This window comes from Mastacembelus armatus, chromosome 4, assembly GCF_900324485.2.
Source record: "Mastacembelus armatus chromosome 4, fMasArm1.2, whole genome shotgun sequence".
Lineage (NCBI taxonomy): Eukaryota > Metazoa > Chordata > Actinopteri > Synbranchiformes > Mastacembelidae > Mastacembelus > Mastacembelus armatus.
Genome location: NC_046636.1, coordinates 11,741,718 through 11,765,778, shown reverse-complemented (window position 1 = coordinate 11,765,778; position 24,061 = coordinate 11,741,718). Strand labels below are relative to the sequence as shown.

The window sequence follows — 24,061 nt, the reverse complement described above, 5'->3', positions numbered from 1 at the left end:
CTGATTCACTTAAGCTTACCCTTTTTTAGAGGTGCTTCATGATCCAAATACACAACCTTTCAGTGGTTACTTCTCTTTTTCGATTACATGCTCTACTACTGGCAAGACAATCAACACGCTGGCTCTCAGTTCCTGGGAGCCTGGTTGTGATGTAAATATTATCTTACAACACTAGTCCCAAGCACCTTTGTGTAAGGATTAGTAATGGCTAGTTCAGAAGGAGGCGAGATAAAGAGGTATGGCGTTACTGAGAGTTACCCCTGTGGCCTCTGAGATGCTTTGCACGTCTTGGCTTTTTGTTGCTTAGTTTCAGCTAAAAATCTTTGTGGGTCCTAATGACCAAATGCGTCGCACCATTATAATTTTTTCACTGCCGCCTTTCAGTATTCTTTACCGAGGTTCCTGATTGATAGAATGGATCTATAGTGTATCTAAAACCTCTGATTGGCTGGGCATTGCTCTGTTATAGAAATCACGATATGTGATTGGCTGCCATTCTGCTTTGATTCAACTGTATCCAGCTGCTTTTTTCTGAAGGCAGATAGGAACAGGATGAATGCTTCTGAGACAAATACTTGCTGTGACTGCAGATTAAGGCTACTGGGAAGAATGAATTCCCAGCTACATCAGAACTATTAGCATATTACTATAAGTAGATCATCCAAAACAAATACACCATTATTAAAGCTAGTACAACTCCAGCGCTATCAAAAGGAACCGCACTATTCACTATTATTCACCAAAAAAAGGAATTTAAACATCAGAATGAAACTTGAATTATCTCTACAATCACTGTTTATTGACATGAGACAACCTTTCAGTGGACATTTGATGTCACATCATAGTCCCATAGTTCATTCACTCTGCCGCTGCACTTCTCTCCACTTCCTGGGCCTTTTGTTGTCTCAAACAATCTCTTTCTCACCTTGGGAACATAACAAAGAGTAACAGGAAAGAATTGATTTGTTGTGTCAGGTATAATAACTGATATCTGAATACCTTGCACTGGTACTGGAAATTGTTCTGTTAAGAAAGGTAAGCGACTCTTGAATTTTTCCCTTGGTGATACCGGCTTTTGTATCTCAAATCACAGGTGGCTTATTCTGTTCTCGCTCAGTTGACTCTCTGAGCGCACTTGTATGTGTTGTATATGATGGCACTGAGCTGAGCAGTGGTAATTCGCTGATGCTCACAAAGAGATTACTGCTGGCAGTGGTTTGTAAGGGTGTTGCGGTGCCTGGGCTGAGGTGGGCACATGTCGGTTGAAGAGTCACAGACTGGCTGCAAAGGGTAGTGTCATTTATCTGGTGGCAGTTTAACCTACACAATTTGTTCATATGCACGTACTCATACACACATTGGCTTTTTTTCATGCACAACCATACACACATCATCAGTGTCAGCCAGGATTTATGCTCAGGCAGAAGCTAAAAGTTCAAAATTGTCCTTCAAAGAGAATAAAACTCTCCCTTTCCATCACTCTCATTTCTTCTCTCCTCTTTTCCTGTCCTTCTTGTGGGAACAGATCCCTTTTCTTCCCAGAGACACCACAAATTTACTCCTGTAATGGCATAACTTTTCTGTCTACTGAGTTGAGAAAAAAGAAAAAAAATTAGATGAAGTTGAAAGAAAAAAAAAAACTCAGAATGTTCTTTGAATGTTTTTCTCTTTTTCTCTCTGGCAGATCAATAGAGCACCGAGCTTTGGGACCGATCAGAAGATTGATTATGATGTGAAGAAAGGGGTGCTGCTCAATGCTCTGAAACTTCTCAACATTAGGTACTGTTCTCCACCATGGGCATACACTCACATGAAAGTGCATGTAGCTAGACATGCATGAATTGCTCCTATTACATTCTATGTGTAAGCAAAGCTTTATATTACATGAATATGAGTGCTAGTTGTTCAGCCTTTATCATATTTTGGTTTCAGACCTATGACAGTGTGATTTTAGTCTGACACTAATAGGCTGTGTGAGCTTTGGACAGAAAAAAGCTGTCCTTGTATATTTGTTTGTTGTATGGTGGATGCAAAGAAAGATAATGGCCATGGGTCAAAGCTATGCCTCTGTTGTGCGTTTTGCACAGCCTTTAGTTAGACATGATGTGTGTGTGTTTAAATTTTTTTTTTATCTGTAAGTTCTGTTCTCTGTGGTTTTGAGTTGATACTGTTTACCCGGTGCTGTATATTTACATAAGCTTTCTGTGCTGCTCTTTAACTGTACTTTGTGGGTGTATATGTTTGCCTGTTTATGTTACGCATACTGTCACTCTGGTTGTGCGATGGATTTTTTTTTGTATATGTGGTCTATGTGTTTGCTGGCATGCTTTTCAGTCCCTTGGCTACACTGAGCTGTACACTGATTGATCATCGTATACCAGACCTCTAGATCTCTCCTCACTTTTTCTCTCTCTGCTTGTCCTCCTTTTACTGCTTTAAAAATAGTATCAACTCTACTAACCACACTCATACACAAACACAACACACACACACATACACACACACATAATGGATCAATTATGTGGCACCATAGATCGAGTTTTGCCAAGTATGGTGCGTCGTGTAGCCATCTCACATAAAAGCTCATTCAATGAGCCCATTTTCAGTCAGCACAAACAAGTCTCTTATCAAAATGATTTGTTTCATGACTCATGTTTGTTCTGTTCCCACAGATTAAAAGGGGAGATTTGATTATTTCATGACAAATAAATTGTAGAAGGCCTTGAAAGGCAGCAGGAATCTCTTTCCCCTGGACAAACTGCTTATATTCATGCTGGAGTGAATGAGGGTTTTGTTCTACCTCACTCACTTTTTCCTTATATAGTAATGGCTTTAATTCCCAAAAGGGAGGGTTTGGTGGTGTGTAGAGGTAGAGTCAGCTCTTGACTCTGCTCACAACACCAACTGTATCAACTTGGGATCAATTCGGACCCGGCCGGGCATGGACATTGATAAACCTCAGCCCCCCCAACAGCACTCAATATCCAATTTAAAGGGCCAGCGATTGACTAAAATGAATTGCCCTTTCTCCAGCACACAGAAGCCCACTTGTTTAGAATTAGCTGTCTGGTCCTGTTTATCCTGGGGTTGTTGGTTTGTTTGTGTCTCAGCTCTGTCTTTATCTTTATATTGTTTAATAAATCAGACATTTGGCACGCTGTGGGGGTAGGGGTATTAAGTCCCTGCACTTCATATCATGAGAAACACTTAAGGAGGGATGGGTCAAGTACCCAGGTCATGTGACTTCATGCCAGCATTCAAAAACATATTGATACATTTATATCCAAGTCCAAAATGGCAGCCTATGTGGACGAAGACTCTGGTCAGGAAGTAAGTCTTGATGTTTTTCATGTATATTATATTTTGGGGGGATTTGGTTTAGTAAAATATTGTTCTTTAAGGAGAATTTTATGTGTTCTTCTTTAAAAATAATTAATTACATTTACACATCTTTGATAATCAGGCACTGAATATCTGTATCCCGGGGGATACATTGTCCAGATAGGGCTATAAAACAGGAATACTCACTCTCAGGTATACTTGTATTTTGAGGTCTATACTCTATCAATAATCAATTATATAAAGCTGTGAAATATTATTATATATAATCTCTCTTTATTTTACTCTTAAATGCGTATTACTGATTAATTCACCAGTAATTTACATGTCTTCAGGGAATTTCTGTCGGTATGTATTACGCTGCAAGGAAAAAAAAGTGGCGGCATCTGTAGTTTTGTCACCTGTTGCAATAACACATGATGTACTGTGTAGTGATGCATGGTAGTCTGAGATATGACAGGCTTGCCCACTTCCACTGAAAAATTGGAAAATGTTAAATTTATACCCTAAATGGACAATGTATCTCCGGGGATACAGAGTGTAAAATTGAAAATAAATATTATATTTTGAAAAAAATCATGGAAGTGTGTTATTATAGCCTAGATACATTAGAAAATAGCAATTAATTAATTTTCAAAAATATGTATAGGTATTTGCCCATTTAAGGGTTAATGTTTTAGAAGGGAGTTCCTTTTTTTAAGACCACAAAGATGTGACGATCAAAAGGCAAGTGCATCAGGTCAGTGCATCAGTGATGAGTGATTTAAAATAGTTCACAAACATGAAAACCTCTTAAGGGTACTATCAAATGGTACAATATTCTAAACAAAGATATTACTTGGAAAAAAAATCGAAGAGGTAAGGGAAAAATGGGAAAAGAATATCAGAGTTTCAGTAGGAAGAAACAGAGCAGCTTTAATGCTCTTTAATAGTCTGCTTTTAATGGGGACTGAACCTGTCTACTTGTTGTTGATCCAGGGCCAGTGATAAGAAACGCAACCTGGCCCAACAAAAGGCAGAGGCTCAGAGACGGCTCTATGGACATGGCTCCATGAAGAAACTCTCAGCTGCTTCCTCAGACTGGGAGAAGCAACGCCACACACTAGAGAGGAGGAAAGAAGAGCTGGTAAGGCAAAAACAAATGAATAAACTATTATATTTAATCTATTATTAATTATTAAAATATTTGTTTAGCAATACTCAGCTTCATATGTATATTCTCTCTGCTAACCAACCTTGCAAGTGGATTGTGGTCAAAGGAATTTAGAGCAACCCAGACTTTCATAACATTGGTTGTGCAGTCATGAGCCCAAGTTGTAAGCCATGAGATAACCTTTTTATACTACACTAGCATGAGCACACAAGGCATTTGGAAACAACACTTCAGGAATAGGTGCTCATCTAAGATGTGTCATTGTCTGATACTTTTTGTGCACATATAAATCACTTTGTAAAATATTAACAAATAGAAAGTCTTTCCTCAGTATTGAAATATGTTAAAATGTGAAAATGTCTGACCAGAGACTTCTTATTTCATGTCAAAAGAGCCAAAGTTTTCTGTGACAAGCATGCCCATTTAATGTTTTCTTTTTGAAATGAAGGACTCGGGAAAGCTTTTCTCATCTATATGGGGAAAAGTGGCAACTACTAGTACTTTATGCTTCCCACCCTCTTTGATTAGCCTTTTGATCCGCCACGGCAGTAATCAGTGAGAATAAGGAAAGATGGCGCAGAGGCACTATTTTAAAAAGCGCACTACCTCATCTTTGAGTGCTGTTATGGCTGAAGTGCAAGACCAGGTTCAGGTCTATTGAATGCATGTATCATTCAGTTTTCAATGATACTACAGTGGCAGTAGTGAAGTGATCCCCTCCTCTCTGCTTTATGCCAGATTGGCCAATTAAGCTTCTCAACTATACTTTTGTAATGTATTAACAAGAGAAATGAATGAAAAAATTATGAGTCACTGGTGGGTGAAACTTTTTTACTCATTCATCCCCTTTCTTTCTTGTTTATAAGACTTTATTTATTGTGAATTTATAATCAGGTAAGATAGGGGTGGCAGCAACGTTTACCTAAAGAAATTTTCAGTTTGGTTTTCTCTTATTTTTAGAAAGAGCGACTGGCACAGGTCCGCAAGCAGATCTCCAGAGAGGAGCATGAAAAGCAACATTTGGGGAACTACAGGTACGGAAGAGGCAAACAGCTGGGGAGAGGGGGCTCTCCAACAACTTCAAAACTATAATTGGACCAGCTTTGATTACATTTATGGGGTCATCAGCAGCCTGCATGCCAGGCTCTCAAAGAGAATTAATAATCCTGCTACAGAGAGTTACCAAAAGCCAATGCCCAATGTTTTGAGAACATGAGACAGACAAATTAAGATTATGAGAAAGGAAATGAGAGATGGTGTGTAATGACAAGGTTCCTAATTGTTAGTGTTTTATGCAGAATGTTACGTTTTCATCCATACATTGCCTATAGCGCTTAGTCCAGTTCAGGATTGTGAGGGGATGGAGCAAATCAGCTGACTTTGGGTGAGAGTTGGGGTCCACCCTGGACAGATGTCTAGTCTATCACAGGGCTGACATACAAAGGACAAACACTCACATTCACACCTACGGGCAATATAGAGTCACCAACCTTTGGGCTGTGAGAGGAAATTGTAGCACCTGGAGAAAACCCATGTGGCCATGGGGAGAACTTGCACACTCCACACAGAAAGTCTCCAAATTCGAACAGAATTTGAACCCAGAACATTTTTGCTGTGAGACGACATTGCTAACCATGATACTGCTATGTTGTCAATGTTGTCCGCAAGCAATTCACCTCACTCCTCTTTTCTCTAGCTAGTAACTCTAGCTTGAATTTTTGAAATCAACAAGTGTGTCAATTTTTAATAGTTACCAAATGGACAGAGCAGATCTACCTTAAAGCATGATTCAGCAGCACCAAGTTCTGATTTATCACTTGTCCCTTGTAAATTGTTAATGTTCCTCCACTCCATGAGTTTCTGTTTCTGCCTGTCTTTTTATCCAACATGTTAGCACAGGCACACACACTTCCAGGTCATGAAATTCTCTCTCAGTCTCCTGCAGACCCTGAAGCTCAGACTCAAGAACATATGCGCGCGCGCGCACACACACACACACACACACACACACACACGCACACCCTCACACACACACACACACACACACACACACACACACACACACACACACACACACTTGTCCTTCTTGCTATTTCCCCAAGTCTAAATGACTTCTTGACTCATCACTTGACTGAATGGCTAGTCAGAATGCTGATCCCAGCCTGTATCAAGTGCTGTCACCTCCTACCTCTTTTCCGACAGACAGTCAGGCAGTCAATCAGACTGGCTGAGGTCTGTCTGGAGCACCCTTAATAAAGACCTCTTAGCATTCAAATGGTGTCCCGGCGCAGCACTGAAGTCTGATTAACACACTGCTTCTCATTAGATGAGCTGGGTAATGAACTTACTTACAGGCGCCTATTAGATGAAACTTGTATCAGGTATAGACAAGCCAAGACCCTGATGCATCACAAGGAAATCCAGTTGGTTTGATGCCATTGTTGCTGTTCATCTAACATCTTTTAAGCAGTTTGAACCAGGAAGCTTGAGAGACACTGTTGGCCAAAGCAAAGATAGTTTTAAATTGATGGAAATGGAATACGAATATTAGCTTTGCCTCTACGTCAGTCAGGGACATGTGGGGAAAAAAAATCTCATTATGATCATTTTCCTTAAAAGAATTGTTGGGTCAGCCTCTAATAAAATGTCCATATGTTCAGAAATAGAGGGTGCCAAAAGGAGGGAGCAGTTAACAATCATTAAAGTATTGACCTTAGACATTTCAGTCATGATTTATGTGATTTATATTTCTCTTTGAGGATTAACAAGTGAAGGTTCTTGTCATATCTTATCATTTCAATTTAGTATATTCATCCATTATGAGGAGACATTTTTAGAGGATATCTCACAAAGAAAAATAGAATGTTGTCCATGTGTATTGAATGCGGTAAACAAGTATGGCATTTACAAAATCTCAAACCAGAAAGTACCAAAGAAACTAAAGGTCTCTTGACATTCAGTAGTTTGATTTGAACTGCAGTAGTTGAAGTAAAGCATAGAACTGAGCCAAGCTCTCAGCAATATAAATAATGTACACAAAGGGCAAATGGAGTTAGTAAAACCTTTAATAGCAGACTTGTGTAAACTTTTCTAAACTTCGTAAAGTTTTTGGCCTAAATTCTAGTATATATGCTTTGTTTGTTTTTTTCTAGTATATGCTCATACTCTATGTACTGTAGTGTGAATAACTCAGTACTAATAGCTTAGTAATCAGTGTTTACAAACTTCTTTTCTTGTTATATTTCCAGGTATAAAATTTGATGCTAGCATATAAACATTACATCTTTGTGTTTTTAAAAGGTCTGTATATTTTCAGTGGTCTTTTTAGCTTCCCATGTGTTCGAAAGACCAACTCTGGAGGACTTTGGGTCTAAATATTTGTGTGTAGAAACCTTTCCATTTCCCTGCTTTTGCACTCCACACTATTCAACTTTATTTTGATTATAACTCTTTCATTGTTTTGATTTGGTGGCCAAAGTAGTGACCTGGATTGAGTTTGGAGATGTATTATGAGGATAATCAGGCAGAGGTTTATACATTTCCTAATCCCCTCAGGCCCAAGATAAACACTGAGCACTGCTTAGTTTAATCTTGAGTGCACAAAACTATGTGGAATGTGTGAACTGGCACATTAGCAAAGACTGCAACAAATGGAAAAGTAAGTGCATGTCTTGTTGAGGATGTATGTGTGTATAGTGTCCTGCACAGGTCCAGTTTTTACAAACCAGCACAGCACCTGCAAAGCTTGGTGCTGAACCCAACTGGTTATCTGCTTGGACCAGACCCAACCCATTAACATTAGGCCTGCACCCCAACCCATAACACTAGAATACACATCACTCACTTAAAACTGATCAAGACTGTAGTTAGGTTTAAAGCTTGGAATATGGCTGGTCTGGGGTTATCTGTGACTCATTGTTACTTTCAGTCAGCTGCATTTTCAGCTCTGGAATGATGTTGAACTGAGGGATAAAAATCATGCCAACTAATGAGACTAATGAGTAAACTAGACAATATTATGCTTGTTGAGTTGTTATGTTATGTTATGTTATTATAAAAATATGCACCTTCAATTTTGTGTTTTGATTTGTTTGTTTGTTTGTTTGTTTGTTTTTTACCTGTACCCATGCTTATGAATTTATATAGTTTTGCAATAATGCATTTGTGAAGTTTCTTAACTCAAGTTCTCCATTAATAGGTCTTTTTTCTGTCTTTTGTCTTTGCTCTTTGCTTCATTCTTCTCCCTTAATCCTGCCACTCCTTTTTTTGTCTCTGTTGTTTAATACCTCCAATTGAAATACTTATAATTCTCTCCGTCTGTTTCTCCTCCTGCTTGCTCTTTTTTCTGCCCATCTACCTCTTTCACCTGCTGTGCCTCGACCTTTCTGCCTCACTCCTCCTTGGTATTTCTTCAATCTCTTCCACTTTCCATTGCTGTGTGCTTGTTCTTTCTTTCTTACTCATTTTCTTTATCTGACTCTCTTTGCTGACCCGTTTGGTTCCCCTTTTCTTCTTTTTTCTCTTGTATCTGTCAATGCTCTCCCCCTTTCCAATTCTATAACCGCTACTCCTCTCTCTTTGCTGAACCCAATCCCCTTCTTTCTTCTATCTTCCCTTCTTTTCTCGATGCTGTCACTCCTGCTCTCTGTTCATGACCCCAAACCCAATTTTCTTTTTTCCCTCGTTCACTTCTCATCTCCTTTGTCCCCACACCAATGACCTTCCTCCTTTGCCTTTCCCTTCTTCTTTCCCCACTCCTCTCTCTCTCTCCTTGCTTTTCTCTCTGTCTCTGTGGCCTACAGACGTATTTACCCCCCAGACGACAAGCTGCTGTTGGAGAAGTATGAAAGCCTGCTCTCGGCCGCCTTTCAGACCTTCCTCGCCGGGCGAGCTGCCTCACTTCAAAAGGAAATGAATAATCCTCTAAAACGAATGAAGGCACGTACATCAGTGGCAGACTGTCACACATACACACACCTCACAGAATCTTGTAGAGACACACACACAAACATAAACATGCAATATGCAGACAATTGTGGACAAGCACGTACCACAGAAAAGAAACACACTTGCATTTCCATTATGATTCTGCCCACAGAGGCAAAAAAAGGATGCGCAAATAATGCGGAAAGTGTGACGCAGTCCTTCATATTTGTTAGGATGTCTGAAAGAATGTCCTTCTCCCCTCATTCTGCCATGCTTTCTCACTGTCATTCACTCTCCACAAATATTTATTGTGCTTTGTACACAAGCTTTTAAAAGCAAATCAAATCCCATACACACTCATTTTTGATTTTTTTACAGATAGACACTATCCTCAGTTTCACTCATCCTCTTTCTGTATCTGTCTTTTGAAAAGGCTTCAAATTTGATTACCATTGCTGCACACATTTGAATTTGCTTTCCTAGACATTAATAATTTATTTTATGACCTAAAAATCAGGGTACACATTTTAGCATACACCTGTGAGTGCATACGCATACAATAACAAATTTGTGTGGCCATGCACTGAACACTACGTTCGTACAAGGGTAGAAGTCATTGTACCCAGAGCATTGACAAAGAGGAATGTGGATTGTTTGGTGATGACATGAGAATAATAGTAACATAAATGTAAAAAGATGGTTAGATGCTGATAGAAATAGTTGTTTTGTCACTACTGTTTTTTGTAAAATACTTTTTAAAGTATTGTAACAAACTTCTATTATAAAAGCCCTTTATGACTTACAGTGACTTGAGTGGAGTACAAAAAATATGGAAAAGAAAGGGGCAATTTTCTGTTTTCAAGTCTGCTTATGCATTCAGAAAGAACAAATGAATGAAACAAAACGACAGTGGAAGGCATTGTGGGATATTTAAACATAAGGGGGGAAGAAGCATTGATGAGTAGGAAAGATACACGTGAAAAAAAAATCTGCTTTTGGCAACTAAATGGTAACAGTGAATACTGAATACAAATATATTTGACAGTTGTACAAATTCATATCAAAAGACTGGAAGAAGATGTCATATGCAACTGTTGCAGTTTTTGCAGAAGCAAGCCTATCTCAACAGGCTCTAGCTCTTTACAGTTTGTTTTTCAGAAAGTTATTGTGTCCTTTCAAGAGTCGAATCTCTGCAGTGAATTTTTAGAGAGATGCCAATCAAAGATCAGGCAGAGTGGAAACACCAGGCTCACAGAAGTTTAATTTATTCAACACACACATCTGGATCTCATTCAAAGTAGGCAGGGAGAGAGATAATGGGAACAAAGGATGCTGTAGAGTGTGCTATCTAATAACATGATCATGAGTGACAACTGGACTGTCCTTATTAAGGGACAGAAAATAAGATCCAAATCTTGGCCATTTAAGATAAAAAGAGATGTTCCTGAAGTTGAATATTCATTAGTCAATAGTCATTGAACCACAAATAGTGAATTTTATGGAAATATTTTCCTCCCATTTTAAGCATATTTTCAGTCCTATTTATTGTTGACAATAAAATGTGATTTGAATTACTTTTCTTGACAGACTACAGTTTTGCTGCTCCCATTGCTGCAGATAGCACACAGTGATGGTAGAAACAGAAATCAGCCTATTTATAACCTGCATGATTTCCAGTGTTGCTGTATTAAAATGCATTTGAATTAGTTTGAGAGGTATTGTTGCCTATTTAAGTTGTTCAGGTTCCCTCTTCCAGCTCCAGTAGCTTCAGTGGCTTGCAAATACAGTATAAAGTTGTACAAGTTGTATCTGTTATTAGCAGTGATATCAGCAACTACTGGATTACTTATGGGCAGAGATGGAAGGCTTTGATTGCTGGAAGATTCTTTCCACTCTAATCATGACAAATCTTTACTTAGTCACCACTTTGGAACTAAAGTTTAACATAATTATTGATGTTATGAGAAACCAAAGTGTCTAATTTTGTGCATTGGTCAGAGTACTTTGACTTATGACTCTGGTGGGAACCACAGTTCATCATCTGACCTGCATTGCTTTTTGCTTGTTTTTTACTGTTGCAAAGGGATTACATGCCAGGTCATATGCCAGCATGACATCAAAATATCTGTCAAGTCTGAGAGACATTGTACCCACAAGACTCATGTTTGCTGCCTTTGTGGGCTTCTTAGGGTCATGAATTGGAAAATGTCATGGATTGTCACACTATCAAAGAAAATAAAAGACTGTGTTGTAATTCGACTGATAACATGCCGATAACTGGCTTCATTTGCTGTGCTACAGACAACACCGCCATGGCTTACAGTGCTTTCCACAGGGTTTGCATCACCCTTCCCACCACTTCCATTACTGTTAAGTTGACAGGTATGGATCAGATGGTTAGTTCTGTTGTTAGCAATTTCTGGTTTTCTGCCTGCTCAGCTGAGATCTTCCCATTCCTCCATTTTTCTAACATGGGTACTGAACATAAAGAAAAATCTTGTTGAACAGGTGCATGCTCAGTCAGCCTGCAGTGTTCTGCCAATAAAATTAAACAGCAGAAGTACAAAACTGCTAGGAGCGCTTCACAGTCGGTGCAAATCTTGTCAAAGTGGTCTGCAAGTGCTTCCAAATATATATCAAGAAAAGGGATATTAGGATTTTTTAAGGCTACCTTTGTTTTTGGTTTTTGACATTTTTCCCTAAAATACTTTTGTAGGCATAGTTTAAAATGGATTTCCAGTTGGATTTCATGATCTCACAAATCAAAAGTCCTGTTTCCTGTTACACCAAATGTACAGTTTTCATTGTCCAAATGATGATGTTCTAGTCACTCCTGGCTTTTGTCACGTCTTGACCAGATTTTTTATTTGTCTTAAGGACAAGGAGTGTGTTTTTTTTTTTTTTTTACCATGGAAGAAATAAATCCCTAACCAGTGTCTTTTCATTACAGTACCACAGAAATACACTAGACAGTGTCACCTGTCAAACAGCCAAGAAATATGTGTAGTAGACACCGCCAACAGCAACAAAAAAAAAACCTTTTTTTGATAAAAATGGATAGAAATACAAAAAGCTTGCTCTGAAAAGCCCTGGACAAGATTACTGTCTTGGTCTTCTGGTGCCAAAAAAGTACTTTAGACAATAGACTGAGTTGACATTTACAGAGATTGCTGGCGATAGCAAGGTTCTGAAAAAGACAGCTTCATATTATGCAGTCTGACATACATGGAAAGAATAAAATTCGTGATTCTTGAAATTGATCATAAAAAACATCACCTTTAGAAGCTGAGGCATGTTTGGAGCAACATCATTCGATTTACATGCAGGGTTATAAAAACCTTTACTCAAAAGAAAGTAAATAGCTTTTAGTTCATCTATAATTTCTGCATATGTGTCAAGTTTGGCCTCATGAACAATTATTGCATTGGCAGACTTTAACTGTGGTAACACCGTCTCTAATTTTTAAATTCATTCTTAAAAGCAAGCCAAGGTACTCTTTGAATGATCAAGTTAAATAAACATTAAAATGTCAACTTTAAGTTGTTGTCTAGAGCATTTATGCAGTCAGTTTAATGAATAATACAGTATGCTACAGCACACTGTCCCATCTTACTGAAAGGCTGGGCACCATATGTGTTTTTTATTTATACACAGTGTACTTACTGGGGTTTTTGAGGCATATTTACAGCACTTTTACAGACACTGCAGTATACAGTGGGCATACTAATTTTCAACATACAGTTCACATTATTTAATACAGTAACTATGGAATATTTCAATAAAACATGATCTAATACACCAAGCCCACTGACTCAGTAATGACCTGTTTCCTCTTGTAATGTATTGTTTTAATTTCTTTTATGGATCATCTAAAAATATGAGGCCTTGATGCAAATTGTAAAATTAACACTTCACACAGCTTAAATGTGTGATAAGGCTACAATATCCCAACCCTGTTCAGGCTGACACACATCCCACCAACATACACAAAAATATTCACATGAGCACAAAGTATGGCATATATGAACCAAACAGGCACCCCAAAACTGTCTTGAAACTCCTCCAGTTTCAAAACTGAAAGGCAACAGATGAATACTGTACTTTAACACCTATGAATAAAAACTTCCAGAGATGGAAATATGCCACTGTACACACACACAGACACACACAAACACACAAATATTTACTCACAACCACACACCAACAAAGAGAGCAAGGGACACATTGACCTTTTCATGGACCTCTGAAAGCAGCTTGATGGCTAATCTGAGAGAAAACAATCACTTTTCATCTTTATTTGAGTGGCAAGTGGGAGCTTTTATGTCCCAGCTGTGAAGCAACATTAATCACCTTTGCCTGCATTTAAGCGTGCCAAATGGCCAAAGCCCCAACATATTGGCGATAGCCGTGACACTGGCTTTTTCCTAAAGTCAGCCTCTATTTATGCTGCCAACGAGCAATGCATGTGTAGCTAGGGCCTTATTTATAACCCCCAGATAAGGCACATATGACTGAAGTTAAAGTTTTTTCAAGCCTGCTCCTTTTTTTTTTAATATCTGAGGTTTCTTGTTTTCTTACACCTAATTCTGACTTCAAAGCAATTTGAAATATGAAACAGAGCATTTTAATTAATCCTTCTCAGTGTATCATCAAAAGATGACTACCCTGTTATGCCTGTTTACCCTGCAGAGCAACTGGGACGGTGACAGTTGCCCATGTAACCAATATTCACATCTTTGACATTTTCTCATCTCTTTTGCATCTCTGTATATGTTGGTGTGTAGGAGGAGGACATCTTGGATCTGCTGGAGCAATGTGAACTGGACGACGAGAAGCTAATGGGCAAATCCTCCAGGCAACGAGGCCCTAAGGTGGGTGAAAGTTACAGAGAGGGAGACACGGAAATAAGGGGAGGGGAGCGAGAATAAGGGCCACATGCCTCGTGAGACATGAAAAAAAGTGCAAAGAATAGTGTCAGAGAGAGAGAGGAAAGCGGGGGAGGCAGGTAAGGAGATGCCTGGAGCTAACGCTCCCAGAGTGCACATAGGATGTGATTCCGAAAAATAAAGAACGGGGTAGCACGTTAGGTGAGAAAGAAAATAATCAGAAAGAGGCCCAAAGAAAAGACCCAAGCCCCCTAGGGGACAGCTGTCAGGCTGTCTCTTGCTCTCTCCATGCTATCTTTCTTTCTGTCTATCTCCCTCTCTTTTTCTGTCACATACACCTATACACCCCCTCAATTTCCCACGACAGCACATTACTCCCTCCATCACCTTGCTCCACTCCTCTCCCTTCGCCTCACCATTCCTTTTCTCTCCCTGGGCATCTACATCCATCCCTCACTCGAAGACTAAATTGGCTGGAACACTCAAAGAGTGTGTTAGGGACTTGGCAGGGCAGTTCTGCGCTGCATTAAAGTGGCCTTAACTGGAATGAAGACTTGTTCAGACACAATCACTGTTGTCCAAATTAATTTGGGCCCCGTCAGTTTCCATGTTGAATAGTGTGCTGAGGGAGACATAGAGCAAAGGAAAGAAAATAAAAAAAACACAATGGATAGATTCACTCCTCGGGGCTTAGTGCTCACAAGCCATCTGGTGAAACTGAACAAACGAGTGTGCAAAAGCTAGAGGAGACAAGTGAGGCAAAGGAAGGAAAAGAGGTTTTTGAGGAAAGGAAGCAGCACTAAGATTTGTGAGAAATGTTCAGAGGGAAAGGACAAGAGGTAGAGAGAAAGGAAGGAAGTGAAATGGTGAAAGAGCCAAAGAGGTGGAGTTTCAGGGGTTTTTTCCCCCTCATTTCTTTTATTGTCTTTCTGTGTCTTTTTGACTCCTGCCTTTCTAACGATGAGACGCAGCTTCTCACATTTGTTCCTGGTGGTGTTTCCCTCTTTCCCCCACCTTTCTCCTCAGCTTTGCTCTATTTTACCCCACCTTTTCTCTTAAGAAATAGCTGATATTTCTCTCTCATCTCATGTGTTCAGTGTTTGCCTTTCTCCCTTTGCTTATGCCCTAATGTTTATCTACTCATATGTCCAGTGTCCTCATTTTTTTGTCACTCTCCTCCCATGTTCAGATTCACGTTGTCCACCTCTTTATTTCTCTGCCTGATGTTCCCATCTTCCCTTTTATTCTCATCTCATGTATTTAATCTTTCTCTGTCTATCCTCCCCTATCATTCACCCACAGCTACCCGGCGGTGACAGTGTAAGCCCTGTGATCACTTCCTGCCCATTTAATTTGGGCAGCCTGACAGCACTGCCTGAGCTAACCATTGAATAACAGATGAATAAATGCTTTATTAATGTTGTCAGTGTGTCCCCTTCCAGCCCCCTGTGAAACAGACACTAAAGTTAATGAAATTCAAAGTAAAAAGATGCTTATTGGTTTGTGTTTTGGGGGTTGAATATTTCATGTGTAAAAAAGTCTGACACTTCTACTTAACAGTTATCGTCTGTGAAACCTTTTTAACAAAAATAATATACTAATGGCCAAGCATAACTGTTGCACTTACCTGATAAACCTGTAAGGATTTTACCATGTTCTTATTAGGAGAAATACAGCAGGTTCACTTCAAAGACGGAACATCACAGAATTATGTTCTATCTGTCCTTGTATTCAGTAAATTTCTCTTTCATTTACACCAACTGTGAGATATGTAAACCATTTAGTTTTAAAGAAAAAAAAATATAAAGATCTTTGAATTTAACCTTTAAATATCCAATCAGGTCAGATTTCCTTGAAGCATGAAGCTATTCATTTCCTATGCCTAGACAGAGCCATACTTAGAAAGGAGTGCATGTGTAATTGTGTATCTGTGCATAATGAGCCTGCAAGAAAACATACACACGTGTGGGAATGTGGGCTAGCAGTGTCACCACTCGGTTTCGCAGTGACAGATGGTAATGGGCTGAGGGTTAGGCAAGGCTGAGGGAGACATCTCGATGTCTTCATATTTAAGTGTGTGTGTGCACATATTTATTCTTGTTCTTAGATCCTTGTGACATGCTTTTTGAGTATTAGACCTTTGGAAGGAGGACATTTTTCTAAAATTAGGTCATTTTAGATGGTTTTAGGGTTAGGCCTGGAATGCCATCAGTGGAACGTCCCATGAGGATAAAAGTACTGTACAAGGATATTTATATGCGTGTGTAGAAACAGCATATGTGTATTATCAGGTCTGTTTCATCTGTGTATATTATAGAATAAATCTATTTAATATTTGTGTACACTTTCTGTATGTCTATTCTTAAATGTTTTCAGGATATGTATTTTCCTTGTGAATCTGTTTTTGTGTTTGTCCCTGCCAGTCTTTGACTGCCATGCCAGAATGCAGTCAGACACCGAGACGTCAACGACCAGACTACCTGGCTGACTTCACGAGTGGCAGCAGTGTTGATAACTCCTGTTCCTCGTCAGATGAAGAGGACGAGGACAGGAGGAAAGCAGGGGGAGGAGGAAGAGGTGGAGATAAAAGGGAAAAGAAAGTTTCCTATGACCTTGGGGACACCAAGGAGAAGAACTTGGCTGAGCGCTCAGGTAAAACAGTGGGATATTTAAAAGTGCTTAAAAATGTTTTTGTTAGGAAGCCAAAGTGTGGGGGTGGGACAGGGTCCTCATTTCCTGCAATCTCGCCTTCTTGTTTACTTTGTTTTTTTTTGCTAGCACTCTCCTTGTCCTGTCCTGTTCTGTCGTCCTTCTGTTGTGTTGATTTCTTTCATTTTTAGCTTGAGCCTTCAATTTGATTACAGCAGTTACTTTAATCGCCAAAAAATATGTGTTTTTCAGATGTGCAAATGTGCACAGACACCCAAACATTTTTAAGATTTCTCTTCGACTTCTAACTGCATTTCCATTTTATTTGACTATGACAGAAAGTGATTGAAAGTGTGATGCTGCAAGCATATGAGAGCCATTCCAACCTGGTGCTTTGCAGTATGAAAAATATATTCATAGTTGTACAGCACACATTTCCATATACATGCACATGCCATTTTTTAAATAAAAATCCTGCGTTTTGCTTTGATCAGTACCTGCAGTGCACACACATACAGTGCACACTCTCCACCAGCCATGCGGAGCTGGTTATGATGGTGTGAGCCAGCAGGGGCTACATTACAGATGTTCAGTAGCCCACTAGTATGTGTCTGCCTAATTGATGTGATAAAATGGTGCCAGATCTTTAGATTTTAATTAAAGCAGTACCAGCATGATCATAGCCTGGGACTCATGGGACTCTAGTTTTTGTTTCTACTTTGCTAAGTAAAAGTGCATCCTAGTTTTACAGCTGTAGACACAACACATACAGTACACACACAGCGATGAAGCACTGAAAAGTACTTGAGGAAAGAGAATTGTCCTAAAGAGTGTAGTTCCAGTAAATGGAAGGTTAAGGAAGAGGCAGAGATAAGGAAAAGAAGGAATTGATGGAAAGAAGTGGGAAGAAAAAAATGCCCCTTTTCATTGTTTACCTTGAAAACACCTTGAGTTTAATGCTGAAATATTGCCCATTTTATAGTGAGAATGATGAGTCTCAAACATCCATACAAAGTCGCATACATCAACTCACTTTCAGCTCTCTGAAGTGACAAAAAGACACCTTTCACAACAGTTTATCTACTGACCTTGGAAAGAAAAAATTCTCTGGCTGAATTGTGGGCTGCCGTTTTTACTGCTCCATAGAGGACCCTTGCTCACTGTATTTGTCACAAAATAAGGGACAAAGCCATGAAACTGCATATGTCTGTGCAGAAAGACAGTAACCCTGCCAAGCCCTACTCCATACCAAGCCACCAAAAGGCTGCTAGGACTAAGCCCCATAATGCTTTCATTTGGCAATGCCAAAACCACTGAAGATTCCGCAGCCACACACACACACACACACACACACACCCTCACACACACACACACACACACACACACACACATTAATGTCCGACAGACACACTGCATGAATAAAAAAAAACACGCTAAAACACTGGCTGGTAGACAAACTGGAGGAGTTTCAAGGGTGAATGTCAGTATGAGTTTTCAGCTTCATTTTCTATGTTTTTGTAATGTGTGTGTGTATGTGTACCTGCTGTATATGTGTGTCTGAGACAGCCTGAGAGAGGAAGAGAGAGACAGAGCTGTTCTTTAATCCATTCCCAAACCAGGCAAGACTACTGGTTTCGAGTACAAATGCTGCTGTTGTTAATACACATACAAACACACACGCACACACGCACACACACACACTGGGCCACTGGGCCAGTGTGCCAGACTGCCGCTGTGGGAGTTTTAATGTCACACTTCATCTACAAAGCCACTCAGCAATGGAGGGGAGGCAGAGAGGAGAGCTTGACAGTGACTGGGGCACTGAGACAGGATCACAGAGGAAAAAAATTTGAAGTGTGACAATGAGTCAGTGTTCCTCCCCTCTCCCTCTACAGGTCGCGTGCACTGGAAACCTCCAATCAAGTCACTCAGAACCAGCCCTGCTCCCTCTGCTTCACCGACACTTTCTGGTCCAATCAGGCGATCAATCTCCTGCCCTCGCTCCATCGCTTCCCTCTCATCACCCAGTGAGGTGCGAGCTTTGTCTACCAGGCCTTCTCCTACAGTTCCTATTGCCACTCCTCTCATCAGGCCAAGCTCTGCCACGCTGCGCTCTCATTCGCTGAGCCGCAGTGGCTCTGCCCACCGTGTGCCTCACAGCAACAGCCTGGGAACCATCCACTCAAACATAGTAAGATACACACACAATTCAGAATGTGTTGGATAATTTGCCATTCATAGAAAGGATATACTAAATTCATTTTCAAATAGTCAAACTGTCATTCTGCTGAATGTGGATGTATTCTGCTAATCCACTACTCCATGCAAGTATAAAAGAAACAGTCAAGAATTACTTTCAAGTCCATTTTCACTCTGACACGTAAATTTACTTGTTCTGCCATCTCAGCGTTTACCTTTCCTTTCAGCTTTTTCCCTTCTCTGGCATATATTGTAGCCTGGGCAAATAAGAATCTCTTAAGCAGCTTCTTCAATACTATATAGGCCTATTATAGTGCAGAATTCTATTATATTCCCATCTGTTGCTTTCCACCTGTCTCCTCCATTTACTTTCCTGTTTTACAAGTATGCTGGTAACTTTTGGACAGTGAAATAGAAGACAGTAGAAGAAATAGAAGACATTAATGCTGAAAAAGGCCACTGAGTGCACTAGCTATATGCATGTATACAAAATGACAGGAAATTTTCTTTTTTTTTTTTACCTTACATACTTTCCAATGGGAATCACACAAATAGGGATAAGTACATGTTGGTGCAGGACATTTGGACCATTGCACTGGTGTACCAATAATGCAAAAGGTATTTTGGGGAGATTATTGCTATTTTTATTCATAGCATGTGGCATATTACAGATCGCTAACAGCTATGTAAAGAAATTATGCTTTGTGGCTATAATAAATGGTGCACCTAAGTATGAATGCAACTTTACAGTTCTGTACAGAGGGGATTTTGAAAAGCTCCCTGCACAAGTTGGAATTGATAAAAAGGGAAAATGCCAATAATCGATTATTAAAATTAAAATTTCAAATAACCATAAATAAGAACATTTTAAGTAACTGGCTCTAGTATATTTTGTATATTTTTCTGTGAAAACCTTAATTGTCCTGATTTATCAAACAAATCAGCTTAAATAAATTCCTCTTTTTCTTACGCCTTAAAAGCATGCTGTATGCATCTATATGAGCCTAGTATAGTGGTGTGACCTAGTGTTTTATAATATTTATGACACATTTTGTTTGCTATTAATTATAAATTGTGTTAACATGTATCTGATACTAAATTTGATCTTGAGCTGTGCATTTATACTTGTGTGTGTGTGTTTAGGGTGATCCACTCATAAGCCTAAGAAGTAAAGAACAGGAGGCAGAGCTGGTGCATCTCACTCTGGCTGCACTCACTGCTATGAGGATCAGGTTTCCTGGCAAAACTGAGGAAGAGGCAGAGGCTGTGCTGGATGAGGTGGGTGCATAATTTCTCTTTGTGTGAGCATTACTGTATAAAAGAATCTATGGTGAATTTTTCTGTGTACCTGAATACAGAAGCAGAGGATAAAAAGTATTGTGATGAAAAAGACAACTAAATAAAGAAGACAAATTAAGAATGAACATTGAGTACCACGTTTTGACCAGAAATCCAGATCCACTGTATTCCCAGGGCCCCCTATGTGGCCAGGAGTGGTCACCCTGCAGCCTAACTAAAAGTGACCTCATTGCCTGCCTCCACAATAGCCTGTTCGCTTTGGCCTGGCTCCCATTGTCTTTCATATGACCCCAATGACAACCTGTCGGTCAGTTTGCAGCCCTGCGCAATTCCCCACTGCTCCGTTGTATTAATCAGTGACTCTTCTATTTCTGGACAGTTCTCTGTGTCCTTGTTTTGGTATCTGTACTTCTGTTTTTGCACACATTTGTGATCTTGCTAAAACTGTTAGTTATTGATGATTTTGCTAAATGAGTAATAAGTAATATATGTACTCATATGGCTAGCTAATAGTAATATACTAGAGCTTATGGATGTAAAGTATGTTAATTATGAACATAACGTACAGCAGGCTGTACAAGAATCCAATAATACAGCCTCTATAGTTATCTTGGATATGAAAATTTTAAACATTACAAAAGAAAAGGCTATGTTAGTTATTGCATTTTTTTTAAGTAAAAAGAAAATAAAAAAGGTCCTACTTAGAAAAATGTGACAAAGAAAGGCTGAGGCTCACCTTTGAATTCACACCAGAAGGTTTTGACTATAAGAGTGTCCAACCATCACATCTACACTGACTTTGACCTCTGTTATAGCCATTGTTGTTCTCAGAACCACCTGTCTGTCCAGCACCACAGCTCCCGCGGTGCTGACAGGACAGCAGCCAACCAGCCTGTCTTCACCAGAGTGACGGATGGGAAAAACAACAGCAGAATGCTCAGTTAATAGGTTATATGCAAACGATACAGGAAGAGGTAGTCCAGATTTAATTTTTCTCTGACATACAAGGTCAAACAGTACCTCTCTCGCTTGGCCCCCTAACTTCAAAACGTGAAAGGCACAGACAATTGGGTGACTGGAAGCCTTGCGGGGGCTTTTACTCTGGAGTTCAAGACAAACAGCAGTAGCCAGTAGACAGCGTAGGCACCATGCTATCATGACCAGACAGGATCTGCTCAATGGTCCTTGTGGTCTGGGAAACCCTGCAGAAAGTAAAAAAAAAAATACTAATAAAATTAAACATGATTGCACATCACACCATAATTATCTACCTTAAAACACAGAATTTACAGAGAAAAGCTACCTTCACAGTCACACAATCCGTATTAGACTAGAACCCAGATGTGAGACAATATTGGCATTGTTGCTTGAGTTTTGTTTTATCTTTACACCTCTCAACTTTTGATTAGTTTTATTTCATCCCTTCATGTAAAGTGTCCTTGGATTATGTGACAAATTAAATGTATTACTACCGTTGTGTTTATGAGGCTGCATAAATAGAATAAATATTCAAGGCTGGCAAAACATTCATAATAATGACCTAATAATTAACATCTTAATAAAATTAAGATGCAGTTGGCAATTAAGGATTGAGGTTAAGTTTGGGAAAGGCACCAATTAATTAATATTAGACCATACAATGTTCTTACAAGAACATAAAAAGGTATGCATGCATGACATCTGGGTGTGTTAGGGATATGCGCGACAATTACCACCACACCTGTACTGTTAACAAATGTTAATGAGAATGCCATGGAAAAGCAGACAAGCAGCTGCACCTGTACTGTTCACTCTTTGCCTCAGGAGACAAAGAGTGTTCACTTGCCATTAATACAATCTTTGGCATTTTATACCTTCCGTGATTTAAAGTCGGGGTCTAATTGGGCTAATGATGTGTTTGTATTGTAGTAATTGCCTCCTTTATCTTTCACTCAAAACCTGCTTTTTTAATCACAGTTGGAACCACTGAAAGGTGAAATGCATTGAGTAGGTTTTGTCTTGCTTTAATTGGGGGTAATTGAGGCATATGAAACAAATGTGACAAATGAGTGCCCGACTTACCAGACAAGGTTCATACAGTTTTTATTGAGAAAGAAAAGTGAACAAGTAAACAAACAACTTTCTGGAAAGCAGACAAAAGTGTTTACTGTATACCTTATTCCTTTATCTGTGGATTGTATGTGCGAGTACACAGTGTTTACACTAGGGCTTCCCAAAGGGAATACTGTTTGCAGGGGATCTAGCATGCTACGTGCGAGGTTTATGCACACCAGTGGAGAGATGTAGACTAAGTCAACAGCAGCAACAATAACAGTGCCTGCAGATACACAGTGATGTTGGCACCAGGAGGAAGTGCATGGGAATATCCAGCCCAGCTTCTAAGCATAACAACACTTACCCTAAGGATTTTTGACATACCTACAAAACATGGGGAACAAAAGATCATGATTTGATTTCACTATTATCCCTCAGTTCAGCTGCATTTACATTCGCCACTGAAAATATATTGGGGGAAAATAATAAGCATTGTATATATGCTGTACCAATATTAAATGTTGGTTTCATGTTTGAAAATTACATTTTGACAGTCCCTCTCTTCAAATCCAAAAACATATTCATAAAAGCCTTTACATGGCTCAAATGTGAATAAATGTAGCCACATTGAAAAGCAGCCAGAAGGAAGTAAAGGAATTAAACTGGTCATATGCCAGGATTAGAGAGATACTCTCTACGCCCTGAAGACAATATAAAAAACAACTTTGCAGCACAGTAAACAGTTTCTCACCTCATACATTTTCCATTTAGCTTGCTAACACGTGCCAGATGACAAATATCACACAAGCATTACTGTTGTATTCGTAAAGGTCCTGTGATATTCAAACATGGAAATCTTCCATAATGGAAACCTGCAGTGTGTGTCAAAGCCAAAAACCTATTACCTGTTACCACAACAGATACTGGAACCCAAGAACTTACAGATTCTTATGTCTAGACTGAAGTAATAATGAAAGTCTGCCAGGATAAGTATCTACATTTCTTACATAAGTTGTTCTTCTTTTTGACACATAGTTTTAAAATACGAAAAGAACATTCTAATTCTTGCTTGACAGCGATAAGCTGTGTACAGAAAACCTCTTTTGATGGAAGATTACTGGGAAACAAAGATAATAATATGGCAGAAGCATGTACTTGAATAATGTGTAAAAATGTCTGTGGTGTTTGGTGTTAAATATCTTGGCTTGATTGTGATTCTGCACCCTAATGAAGAGTGATTTATTTAATGCAGGTTTTTCTAAATGTTTAAAAGATTTTTTTTTACTTTTTTCCTAACTATTCTTTCTCAGATCCTCGACAACTGGAAATATCACAAACCAAAGGTGGCCTCCTATTGGCTAGTGAAACTGGACTCAACCAAACAACGGAAGGTGAGTCCTTTTGCCAGAATCATTTAGCAAAATCTGAGTCAATTTACCACTCTTTCATTCCACCAAAGAACTGGAAGATGATCTAGCTTCGGGTTGTCTGTGGCTACCAGTGGTCATCAGAATATCTATTCAAGATTTTCACCTAGGCCCTGTGATGGAGTGGTAACCTGTCCAGGGTATACCCC

At 39.3% G+C, this 24,061-nt stretch overlaps 1 protein-coding gene across 4 annotated transcripts in view; it reads left to right on the top strand.

The window, feature by feature from the left end:
* ttll7 (tubulin tyrosine ligase-like family, member 7) overlaps nt 1-24,061 on the top strand; it is a 69,099-nt gene that overhangs the window by 31,887 nt on the left and 13,151 nt on the right. For all 4 annotated transcript variants that reach the window (XM_026323649.2, XM_026323650.1, XM_026323648.1 and 1 more), the window contains 9 exons: nt 1,685-1,779; nt 4,318-4,465; nt 5,453-5,526; nt 9,295-9,430; nt 14,203-14,289; nt 16,728-16,956; nt 18,849-19,144; nt 20,296-20,430; nt 23,796-23,876. In XM_026323649.2, coding sequence (XP_026179434.1) covers nt 1,685-1,779; nt 4,318-4,465; nt 5,453-5,526; nt 9,295-9,430; nt 14,203-14,289; nt 16,728-16,956; nt 18,849-19,144; nt 20,296-20,430; nt 23,796-23,876 — 1,281 coding nt within the window. The remainder of the gene's footprint in view (nt 1-1,684; nt 1,780-4,317; nt 4,466-5,452; nt 5,527-9,294; nt 9,431-14,202; nt 14,290-16,727; nt 16,957-18,848; nt 19,145-20,295; nt 20,431-23,795; nt 23,877-24,061) is intronic.